This window comes from Hippocampus guttulatus, chromosome 17, assembly GCF_054856545.1.
Source record: "Hippocampus guttulatus isolate MCC_2025c chromosome 17, RoL_Hgut_1.0, whole genome shotgun sequence".
Classification (NCBI taxonomy): domain Eukaryota; kingdom Metazoa; phylum Chordata; class Actinopteri; order Syngnathiformes; family Syngnathidae; genus Hippocampus; species Hippocampus guttulatus.
In genome coordinates, this window is record NC_141277.1 from 7,644,696 (window position 1) to 7,657,397 (window position 12,702).

Genomic DNA, 12,702 nt, shown 5'->3' on the forward strand with positions numbered 1-12,702 from the left:
ATTTATTTGGGTGTGCCTTTAAGGGGTGTGGCCTTGTGAGTGACTTGAACGAGTTTCAGATAAGGCATATCTGGACACTCGATTGTATTCAAATTTTGGCTCGCAACACAAAGAAAAAAACATTTAAAAATCCAACAAGCGTCTGCCTTTGTGTCATGTTTTCCTGCTACATGCTCAATTGATGAGCCTCAAATTGACGCATGATGCCCTCTAGTGCCAGAAAAAAGAAATTACATCGCTGCGACCTTGAACCATCGCTGGAGTCGATATCCAGGATGATTCTGTGCGAAAAGTGGGGTTCACCCTGGCATTCACACTTAAGGACAATTTACGTCTTCATTATACCGAAATTGAATTTTGGTGAGCAAACCCTGGACTGGTCGGTAGCCAATCACAATTAAGCACATTAGCATTCACAACAATGTACAATGGGCTAGGATCACATCACACCTCCGACATTTATCAATACCATTCTTTAATTTGTGACGTCAAGTGTGAAACATTCTAAATAAATACCTGACATTTCAGTTGTCTTTGCATCAAAAGTCAAACTTGTATTTATTTTGCTAATGTATCACAAAATGTCCATCCTATGAGGGAATGACACTTTGGCTTCATTAGTCACATCATCAAAGGTTAAAAATAAGCTTAAAATCCCTGAGAAATGTCCCTTGGACTACAGTTAAGACTGTGGAAAAATGATTTCACTTTCATATTGATCACAAAGTATCAAAATATCTATTGCTAATTTACGCTAGCCCGTTGATGGTGACATTATAGAGTAGCATTAAGATAGCAGCCCTTCGTTAGGCTAACTGACATGCTTGGTTGGCAAATTTGGCTTGACTGATTTCTGTTTTGTTGTAACTGTGAGTCACAACCAGCTTGAGTCCCTTTTTTTGCCTCATATTTACAGTCTTCTTTAGATTTAGATGAACAGATTTGTGCGTATAGGTTTCCATGTTTACAGCGATGCTACAGGGCCGTGATGGCGGACCCTGTGAGCGGCTCAAGGTCCTTGGAGGAGGTCAGCTGTGTTTTACTGAAAAAGCGTTGAGGTCGAAGGTGGTGTTGAGGAGGCGTTGCAACTCCGCCAGGTGGGTTTGTTTGTTTCCCGTCGCTGGGGCGGCTGCAGGATCGCGGCCGGCGTACCTGACAGAATACACACAACCAAGCGGTTAGCCTTGGGGTTTCAATTAGGGATTGGGGTCAGGTTCAGAGTTAGGTTGGTTACAGGTTAGGATTTAGAGTTATGGCGAGTAGTTAGTGGTATGGGTTGGCTTCGGGGTTAGTGTTAGGTGTTTGGGGTAAAAGTAAGGGGTTGGGAGAGGGTAACAGATCAGGTTACGGGTTAGGTTTCCCTCTCACCAAATGGGCCGGGCGTGGCCAACAGTGGTCTGGAGGCGGGGCATGACGTAGTCGTAGTAGCCCTGATTCTTGTGCTCTTCCTGACACCAGACCAAATCTGCCTGTGCGTAGCGCTCAGTCTCGGTCCGCACCAGGTCAAACGGAAACGGCGACAGCTGCGATGACCAGTCACGTTAGAAACCCTGACTCGTGAATGGCCGAGGTGACGTGATAGACCGGGTGCGGCTGTACCTGCTCCACACGGACCAGCACCACGGTGGTGTCCAGGTCTCGCTTGCTACGCTCGCGGTGCAGGTCGTAGTAAATCTTTCCACTGCAGAACACAATTCGCTTCACGCTGGTGGGCTGGGTGGACGCCGGACCTTCATCTGGGATCACACGCCTGAAGTGCGTTCCTGTAGAAGGGGGCAGAGTAAGGGTCCCTAATCACTCTGCGGGGTTACTGTAAATAGTGGGACTATATAGTTGATGAAATGAAGAAGGGTAGGTGTGAATGATTCTGAACAAGGGACTGCGTTAGGAATGTTTAACTCATTCACATCTCCCGAATTAATACATCAGGATATATTGAACTGTTCAGTCAATTAACCCTTTCAGGTACAGCGATTACTATCGTGCACAGTTTATGTTATCATCTTACAGGATGCATGAAAATATTTAAAAAAAAAGTTTTTTCATGCCACAGCTCAGTAATTGCTGTCACGACAAAAATCAAACAATACCCCAGAAACGGAACATTTTGTATTTGTGCTCACCTGGCAGCATGAGGTCAAAACTGGACCGAGCCTCCGGGTGGCGCAGTAGTGACTTGGGAGTGAACACGATCAGCTGTCATGACAGAAGAAGAAGTTGATGTTCGGATAGGGTTTCAGGTTTGGTTATGGATTGATCTTTGGGTTCAGGGGATTATTAATCTGGGGTTACGTTAAGGGTCAGGGTTGGAGGATTACGGTTCATCTTTCGGGGGTAGGTTTAGGAAGTCACAATTCAGGATTAGGCTTTGGGTTGGGGGTTTGGGTTCAAGGTTAATTTTAGGGTTAGGGAATATGGTTCGCGGGTTGTGGTCCAGGGATCTTCATAGGGTTACGGGGTTCCTGATTTGGGTTCAAGGTAGAGCGTAGTAACGCAGCCACTGACCGGCTTCCTGAAGGGCAACAGGATCTGTCGGCGAAGAACGTGGAAATAGTTGGCGGGAGTGGAGCAGTTGACTACCATCCAGTTGCAGTCGTACAGCTGCTGAACGGCAAAGTCGTCGTGCTGTTTCTGAGAAGTTAGGCGAGATGAAAACTTGACATTTACTGAAGTCAACGAGGCGACAGCAGGACAGAAACTCACCGGAAACACATCCGGATCATCCTTGCACATCTGAAGAAATCTTTCTGGGCGGGCTGACGAGTGTTCGGGACCCTGAGCCGCCATCATGTCGCATCAAAAAGGATAGTCGGGGTGCAAGCTATGAACGGCGATCTAGAGAGGTGTTCCTTATACCGTACACAAGAGCCACGAGTTGCGAAGTTGGAACGTACCATTCCCTCCATCCCGTGGGGAAGCAGCAACACGATGCCATTCTGTCTGACCCATTTGGCCTGACCCGAGCTGATGAATTGGTCAATGATGCACTGAGCCGTATTGTGGAAGTCTCCAAACTGGGCTTCCCACAGAATCAGCGCGTTGGGGTTGGCCATGGCAAAGCCTAATTCGAAACCTGACCGCATGCAGCAGGAGAACAAGGACACAGCGGAGGTTCAGGTCGATTAAATTTTGGAGGATTGCTGTTCAGGCTTCGTTGTTTGTGGTTAGTGATTCGAGTTAGGGCTGAGGGTGATGATTGGGGTTCAGAGTTAATGTTAGTATTGAGTCAGTAGGATGTTGGGTTTGGTATTAGGTTTAGGGTTAGGCGGTCAGGGTTTTTGTGGATAGAGATTCGAGTTTGGATAAGGCTTGGGGGTTAGGAATATTTGTGCACCGCTTACCCAGGACTCCATATTCTGACAGTGAGCTGTTGCAGACAGTATATGTGGCCTGGTCGCTGGAGATGTGGTTCATGGGGATGCAAACCTTCTTGTCCATGTTTTGGTCGTGAAGAACGTGATGTCGATGGCTGAGATGCAAATGAAACCAGTCAGATGGTGACGGCGGAAACGTTTTTTTGAGATTATGTAGTTAGACCGACCTGAAGGTTCCCCTCTCGACGTCCTGACCACTGAGACGAACGTGGACGCCTTGTTTGAGCAGAGAGCCAAAGGCCATGTATTCACCCAGCGACCAGTCGCACACGCGCTGCTTCACCATGTCCGCTCGGCCCTTCAGGATGCGACTCAGACCTGAAACGCCACCAGACTTAAACCTAATACACAACATGACCCAAATCTAAAACATGACAAAACGCAAACCTGAAATATGTCAAAACCCGAACCTGAAACACATCCAGACTCAAACCTGAGCCACTTAAACCTGATAAAATACAAACCTGGAACAGGACAAGATGCAATCCTAAAATGCAACAACTCTCAAGCCTGGAACACATCAAGGCACAAACCTGGAACACGATAATTCTTATCTGAAATGCAAAAACTCAAAGCCTGCGAGAGCCAAACCTGAAACCGACTTGAAACATGATCAGAATTAAAATCATGTAAACATTCGAAAAGAAGGCCAGTACCTGGGTGGATAGTGAAGTCTTCCACAGGGACTGAAGCGGCCACCTGTCCTATGTGGCCAAGCTCGTCCTCAGCGAGGCCAGTGGACTGACAGCTCATCGTTTTGGGACGGCCATCGTCAGTGAAAAAATCTAGCGAGAAGTTGAGAAAACAGCCTCTTGACTTACATGTTTTGAGGGTTAAATAAACATTAATAACAGTCATCTCCTCGATGCTGTCGGTGTGAAACCGGTCCTGAATGTTGGTCTCACCAGGCCAGGGCGAGTCCAGCCAGTGTTTGATGTGCAGGATCTTCTCATCTTTTGACCGAGCATAAGCTCGCTCGCACATGTTGTCGTACTTAGCCACTTCCTCCTGAGACACAAAATGGACCCTTGTGGGTTAGGTGCTTAACTGGGAAGAGAATAAAGTCATTAAGAGTACAGAGACTGGTTTGGGATCGGTAAAAGCGAGGTGATTGTGGATGTCACAGAGGTACAGATTTGGATGGTGAATGTGTATGTTGTGATTGAGCAAGATCGTATGACTGGACTCGACCTGCTTGATTTTTGCCACAGTAACAAGTAACTGGCTTTAAACCTGAAGGGTAAGACTGGAAACCCAATTCAAAAGTGAAACGTTTACTCTCCGTGGAAGACATTTACCTCGTACTCCTGCACGGTGACCACCCCCTCTCCGATGAGCTTCTGCGCCAATTTGTGCAGGACGCTCTTCTGCTTCTTGATCTGCTTGTACATCAGTGGTTGCGTGAACATGGGCTCGTCCATCTCATTGTGACCGTTCCGTCGGTAGCAAACCTAAAGACACACCGCTTCCGGTATTGAAATCCGTTTTGGAGACCAGAGCGATCCGGAGGGCGCGGGTCACCCACCAGGTCCACCACCACGTCTTTGTGGAAGGTGTTCCTCCATTCGGCCGCCACGTTGCACACGTACATGACCGCCTCTGGGTCGTCGGCGTTGACGTGGAAGATGGGCGCGTTGACCACGCGAGCCACGTCTGTGGGATACGCGGACGAACGAGCCATCCTGGGATCTGTGGTGAAACCGATCTGTGCCGCGACATGCTGGTCAGCTAAAGCGCAGGTTTCTAACGCAAAAGCCTGTGAGCCAGATCCTGCCCTCCAGCTCATTTTATGTCGGTGTAGGAATACAAAAGTCGAAGAAATTACCATATGTGTTCCCGTTGACACAAAAGTCTAATATATTTTGCAGCACTGTCAACTGAACCGTGCCTTTAAATCCGAAACGGGTTTACCACCCTCGAGCTAAGGACTCCCCCAATAAATGTTGGAGGTAAGGTGTGAAACTGGCACCTGGTTGTTGACCACCACGTGCACGGTACCATGCGTGGTGTAAGACGGCAGGTCCGACAAGTGGAAGGTCTCGTAGACGATCCCCTGACCGGCAAATGCAGCGTCGCCATGAATGAGGATGGACATCACCTAAAGGACACACCAAAGGATAACAAAAAGCCTTGCCAGACGGTGACGATCACGCGTGGGATGACACTTGCCTTCTTGCCCTCCGTGTCTCCGCTGTAGAACTGCTCGGCTTTGGTCTTGCCCTGGACCACAGGGTCCACCGCCTCCAGGTGGGACGGGTTGGCCACGAGCGACAAGGTGACCATCTTGTTGCTGATACGGTTTGTCCTCCTGTGGAACATTCCCAGGTGGTATTTGACGTCACCGGAACCCTGACAGCAATGCGAGGGGTCAATGTCAGTTTGGCGAGAGCATTCACAATGACAACGCTTTGGTCCCAGACCTCATCTGCTGATTCCAATTTGGGATCAAACTGGCAGAATATCTGGTCCAGTTCCTTGCGAATGACATTTGCAAGAACATTGAGCCTCCCTCTGGACAAAAACACAAGCGTCAAAGACCTCATGAAGATCCGATGAAGAATTTTGCCTTCTTTCAGAACCTGTGCGGCATTCCCATGATGACGCTCTCCACGCCACTGGCGCTCGACTTGTCAATGATGGTCTTGAGAGCCGGGATGAGCGACTCGCATCCTTCCAAGCCGAAACGTTTCTCAGACGACCACTTCCTCTGGAGGAACTCCTCAAACCTGTCAAGAGATACAGAAGCTGCATCCTCCCCTTGCGTCATGCTCTCGCGACCTCATCGTCCTCACACCTGGCGGATTGGATCATCCGGGTCAGCATGATCCGCTTCTCCTCTGTGCTACACTGCAAGATTCCGGGTGTCTCGAACCTCTTTCGGATCCACTGGCACTGCTGCACGTCATTGATGAACATGAACTCCACGCCAATGTGCTGGCAGTACGCCTCCTACACGCCGGGAAGGTTTGAAGCTCAGAACCCTGGCGTTGTTGTGCAGGGTCTTATCGGCCGTGTTTATACCTCGAGGCGTCGAATGATCTCCCTGAGGGGTAACGCATCCTCGTTGCCGCCGATGAAAGTGGTTTTGGGAAGGCGGAACATCTTATCCAAGTCTGAATGATCCAGACCATAAAAACCTGTTGGTGAGAGGCAGGGTCATTATGGTGAAAGATCCTCCAGGAAAATGAATGAAGATGCCATCCATTTTCTCATTTCCGACCACCAACATCAAACCACCGAGGAGGCAGTGGGAGATTAACGTGGAGAGTTGGAAACTATGAGGGTGGGATATGTGAAGTCAGTCAACAAAATTAGGAACCGTATGAAGCAGGGGCGCTTCTGTTTGTCTGTGTTCTTGCTGGAGGCCAGCTTGCGATTATCACAATGTTGCGTGAGCACCTCAGATAAGAAACTTGCACTGCCAGCACGTGGGGACGATGAGGGGGGATAGTACAACATGGCTGCGTCAACTATGTTATTTAAAACGACGTTTAGACTTTAACCCGCGCTTCTCTCATTCCACCCATCCCGCCCCGTCATCATAGAAGCAATGCAATCGCATTACAGTGCGTCCAAGGAGACGCTGATAAGCAACCTTTGAACCTGATGCTGATTAGGCATCATGGGGGTCCACCTCACATACAGTACATACAGTCACAACTAACAGGAAAAGTTATGACTCAATCACAACACAGATAAATGAGACTTAGTCATGTACTGTGCCTGCAAGTCATCTGTCTAAAGTTTGAACTTTCAAGTTTCAAGCATGTCCAAAGTGTCTTTGCAAAAAGCCAAGGGTCGCCATTAAAATTCAAAACAAGTTGATATCCCCCCCCCACCCCAAGAACCTCACATTTAAACAGGACTTGAGTCATATAGTTCAAGTGTAAGACATGTCGAGTCTTTCTGAAGGTTTCGCCAAGCAAGTCCCAGGTCCTAAAAGTAATTACTGAAATCAGACACATGTCAAGACGTGGTGTTCAGACCACAGTCAGGTGGCTATAGCACGCTAATGACTTCAAACATGTCAACTCTTTCGTACTTTCTAAAACTGGTGTGGAAAGTCAATTGTTATCTCTCCCAGGGACACCATGGTTAACATTCCGCGTTAATCGCATTATTGTGTTGTTATTGTTAGTGTAGCAAAGGGGGCCCCGCCTTTAGTGGCGCTAAGCGCTTTGTGTCTATGGGGGTGCACAAATGCACAATTTGCCCCCAACACTGGAAGGAGTGAGGGAATCACACATCCAAAAATGTAATATTACATTTCCAGTAGATTAGCTCAACCCACTAGCTTCCCGCTAATTTTGGCTGCCTTGCTGTAACAGCATTACATTAATTGAATATAACTTTATTGCCAAATGTGCTGTATGTGTAGCTAGGCACTGACTAGCTACATTGTCTCAAGATTTATTAGTAGGCTAGCTAATAGGAAAGCTAATGGCAGCGTAACGAGGTCATTGAACAGCAAATAGCTAATAGCATGTTTATATTTCATTAGCAAGAATCGCAGTGTTTGGTTAGCAGGCTAGCGGCAGATAAAAATGTAAATGAGTGGAGAACATGATGTGCGGTCGCACAATGAAAAGTGGACCAATACAATTTTTTATTCACTTCAATTCAATGATGTAAAGAGGAAACTATGGAAATAGATAGATGAAACTACAAGTATAAAATATAATATGATTACCGGATAAGCGGTGGGTTGCCGAAAACGGATGAATGCAATAAAAACAAGAAAAAAGTTCCCTCACCCACTTTCTGGGAGCCGATGCTACAGGGGGAATCATCCAGGTCCACGCAGCTGATTTCAAGAGGGTCCAACTTGGCAATGTGATGGCCTCGCAGCTGCAACAACATCAAAGACCCATTGTGATCAACACTCAAAAGTCACTGTCCAAGCTATGGCTAAATACAGCCAGAAAATCGGGCACAGGTAACCTGGTAGGTGCGTATGAGCGTGTGGACCGTCAGATGATCCCGCACCAACTTCTCCACGTCGGGCTCGGTGCTCAGCGGAAGGGTCCCTCGAAGAGGCGGTGGGCTTTGGTGGGCGGCGTGCGTGTTACGGAAAAAAACATCCCACGACTGCACGGAGGCAAAGGACAGGCTTTCACATACTTTTATGAAGAAAAAAAAATCAATCTTTGCAATTTTCTAGAAGATTTATAATCCCGAGGGCCTTCAGAGAACTGCTTTAGAGCGCCTCATTGTCGGTAGTGAGTGTGCGCATGTCAAGGTGGAATGGTAAGAAGCGGTGATTTTTTTAAACATTTTTTTTTATGTCCAACATGTTAGCCAGTGCGTGGACAGAGGCCCTACGCTGGATTGGCTGCTTTAGAGCGCCTCGTTGTCACGGCATGGAAAAACCTGACGGGATACTTACCAGCCACCCGAGGCTTTGATTACAGCTGACGTGGCGTGATTTCGGCACATTTAGCAGTCTAGCCCAAAGCATTTCAGAGCAGAAAAACAGCTTCGACTGTCACAATTTTCAAGCCTCATTTTATAGACCTGGGGCAGCCCGGTAGTCCAGTGGTTAGCACGTAGACTTCACAGTGCAGAGGTACCGGGTTCAATTCCAGCTCCGGCCTCCCTGTGTGGAGTTTGCATGTTCTCCCCGGGCCTGCCTGGGTTTTCTCCGGGTGCTCCGGTTTCCTCCCACATTCCAAAAAACATGCATGGCAGGCTGATTGGACGCTCTAAATTGTCCCTAGGTGTGAGTGTGGGCGTGAATGGTTGTTCGTCTCTGTGTGCCCTGCGTTTGACTAGCAACTAGTTCAGAGTGTCCCCCGCCTACTGCCCGAAGACAGCTGGGATGGGCTCCAGCACCCCCCGCGACCCTAGTAAGGATATAAGCGGTTAGGAAGATGAATGAAAAAATGAATTTTATAGACCTGTCAATTTTAATCAATCAAACTTGGCAGGGTTGTTCATAACACCCTTTTCTATTGTGTGTCAAATTTACAAGATATTTTTTTCCACTTTACAAAGTCCGTGCTATCTTCTTGTTTTCCACGGGAGAGTGTTTTATTGTCTAACAAGACAAGGCAGCGGTTGCTCTTATCAGTTTCAAAGGGCTGATGTTTACAAGGCTTCCATTCATGATTGTCTACGGGGGGGGGGGGGCATGAGATGGTTGTCTGTGAGCTGGATGCACAAACCATGTCACAAGGGCCAAAATAAACCAGAAAAATAAAAAATATATACGTTTATAATTGTGGGAAAGAGTTGACCAAAGAGGCTGATGTGTTATAATGTCAATGCGCATCACTGCCACCTGCAGGACTGGAGTGGAAATATATCGACTGCAATTTTGTTGTGAGATTTTTTGTTGATGAAGATTTCAGGAATTCATCATGAATAAGTGTCAATATTTGTCTTCTGCGAGAAATTGCAAGATTGTGTCAACGGTGGTATTAGAGTTGGAGTAAGTCGGCTAAGTCCCAACAGAACGTGACGAAGTTTGTGTACCTTGTGTACGCTGGCGGGCTCCTGCAGCCACGCCTGGTACATTTCCTCCATGTAGTTTCCATTGGTGCCGTTGACAAAAGTTTCTGCCGCGGCTGCCGACTTTGTCCTGCGTCCTCTCTGGACCGGCCCAAAACAGGACTTCCATGGGGCCACCGTCAAGGGCTGGAGCCTGGCCGCCGCTGAGCTCATCAAACGATGCATCCTGGCTCCTCCTTTGGATGAAGAATGAGGTGTCAACTGGCGACCAGTCGACTCGCCCTCCAGATGCTGCCTGCTACAAACACAAAAGGTTACGTTTCCGTCGACGCCACATGTGGAAATGCCATCGATCGCTATTTATGTAATGTCAATATTTAGAGATGCATTGAAAAATCAATGTTACATGCGCTTGCCTGACTCCGCCCTTTACATGACGTCACACAACTATGGGGTCCGTTCCTGATGACGACTGCAGCGAGTTATACCCCCCCCTAACAAGGCCGGCGGGGCCCTGCGTCACGCATACCTGTCAACTCATACGGTTTAGCCATAGTTCATACGGATTTTGTGGTGAATCTTACTATATGGCCGTATCGCACAAATCGTACGGATTCTGAAAATTTCCCCTAACAGGTAGTTCCGTTTGCTTTTGCCCAGAATGGTGCCAGTCTACTCGAATGCTTTCATTTCCGATAACTTTCCAGTAAATCACGTGGTTCCTAGTTGAAAACAGCAGAGTATTAATTGATTACTTCGGTTGTGTACAAGCAAGTTCTACAAGGAAAAAAATCTCCGAAAATCGCTTGTACCAGAAACACTGACAGCATTATTGCAGTGCAAAGTAATTATGAATGGATGCTGTAACTTCGAGCCGATGGGTCAGCATTTGGAGGTGGTGAAAAAAGTAACGCAGGAATACAACTCTGAACACAGTAATGCCACTAAGTAGAATGATGATTAGACATTAACCAGATATTGTATTATGGAGATCTACATGTACAATAAATATCATTGAAAATTTCGTGGATTTTTTTCTGCCGTTATTTTGACATATAAAATGCTTTGGTGTGTTATAAGGATTTTTTTGGTAGTTTATACAGGTTGGCGCTCCGAAAGGTTGACAGGTATGGTCACGTGACGTTGACGGCGCAACGCCCTGGTGGGGAAAATACTTAGTATTTGGAAGCGGAGGAAACGCAAACAAACTTTAAATGTTTCAAAGTTGCCCAAGGCGCGACTAAGACATTCTTTTAACGACACCTACCCACACTGACAACAAACAGGGCGTCCTTAAGTGCACTTAAAATGCATCCACACGTGAGCGGTTCGCTCCACGCACGCACTGAACGTCATCAACATTTTTAGCAACAAGCTAACTGGTCTAGAATGGAAATAGTTGAATGGAACAACGTTCATTGACTCACCTATGTATCTGTGTGTTTGCGTGAGTCCCGTCGCGTCTGGTGCGTGAGTGTGTGTGCTCGCTCACCGCATGGTTGGGGGGGGGACCTCACGCCGCTTGTGACGTCGCCAAAGGCTGATTTGTTCACGAACGCATGACTGACAACAAATCGATGATAAATGCATCTTTGGGAGGAGTGAGTCAGAGACATTTCAACATTTGTTTTGTATTTCGACCATGTCATCAAAATTCTGGATGGATTTTGAAAAATATGTGTGTGGAAAAACTGAACATGCCTTTGGTCTAATGACGAGTTTTGTACATAATATCTTTCCAGTCTTCTTCGGCTGTTAACTGGCAAATTTTACTGACACAAAATTAGGATTTCAAAATCTCTTCCAAATATTCAAATATTTATTGTAGAATGTAATCGCTACACGAAAAGTATTTGTATGCTGCAATATTACAAACAGATCTTGAATGAAAGAAATTTATGGGTTATTTTTTTCTTTCTTTGATTCGTCTTTTCTTTGTTTTATTGGGGGTTTGGTTACAGTATTTGTTTTTTTCCTAATAAAATAATAGACCTTGAAAAATGTTGATGTTCCTGTACTATATACTATTTTCAGATTTTAGTTTTTCAACCAAAGGCTCATTAAAAATGTCGGGGGGGAGCAAAAAAAAAAAAAAACATGCGCAAATACCAAAATTGGAAGCATTTGTGGCGCCGACAATGAGGAGAAAGGAGCGTCAGCGCAGAGCGCAGATGCGTATGTGATGCGTATGTGGAACTGGAAGTCGCCGCTCGGAATTGAAGCAGATTTACATGGGACAGGAGAATCTCTTTTTTTTTATTTTATTTTTTTGCTTTTCCCCTCAATATTTGGGTTGAATTTGTCTCACTATGAAATCCCTAGCCTGGAATATGAATTTCAATTGCTTGTTTAAAGTTTGCCAGAATGTGAAAGCCACTTCAAGTCATTTAAAATATGAACCTGCTGATGAAGCTTTCAATGAGCCTTCAGCCATCCACCTACGACCCTGTGCTTTGAATTATATGTGCCACTTCTGGTATGAACGAGAAGCGGCATTTTATTTACATGGCAACTGGTTGTGCGAATCCGCTTTTTATGACAGCTCCAGACTTTAACAATGTGGCAATGCCAGTTGTTGCAGTCGAGAAAAGAAAAACATTTCAATCCTGCTAACTCCATGCTAATCTTAGCTGAAATTTCTCTCATTATAGTCGACTGTTTTGATCGGCGTGTTATTCGTTACGTTCAATGTGACCATTCTCGTGTTATTATATATACTTGATGACAGCGTGTTTTGAATGTCGCGTTATTTGGTTTGGAGCGATTGCTGCATTTTGATTTCTTCCGGTTGTCGAAGCCGTCGACCTTCTTGATCGACGGCTGACTTTTTTTTCGTAAACAATGAGCCAACGTGTCGGGTCTGGTCGGACCCATGACG

General features: G+C 46.5%; 1 protein-coding gene across 1 annotated transcript; it reads right to left on the minus strand.

The window, feature by feature from the left end:
* Window positions 1–538: 538 nt before the first annotated feature.
* Window positions 539–10,085, minus strand: ogdhb (oxoglutarate dehydrogenase b). The gene is made up of 22 exons (XM_086134766.1): window positions 9,849–10,085; window positions 8,316–8,462; window positions 8,129–8,222; window positions 6,396–6,511; window positions 6,169–6,323; window positions 5,954–6,100; window positions 5,795–5,885; window positions 5,544–5,723; window positions 5,344–5,472; window positions 4,900–5,079; window positions 4,673–4,825; window positions 4,280–4,382; window positions 4,031–4,159; window positions 3,542–3,692; window positions 3,342–3,469; window positions 2,895–3,073; window positions 2,704–2,775; window positions 2,506–2,631; window positions 2,124–2,196; window positions 1,600–1,763; window positions 1,369–1,523; window positions 539–1,152 (listed from the first exon to the last, which is right to left on the minus strand). Exons 1-22 carry the CDS (start codon window positions 10,047–10,049, stop codon window positions 1,029–1,031), a joined length of 2,997 nt encoding a protein of 998 aa, XP_085990892.1. The 5' UTR covers window positions 10,050–10,085; the 3' UTR covers window positions 539–1,028.
* Between the last annotated feature and the right edge of the window lie 2,617 nt (window positions 10,086–12,702).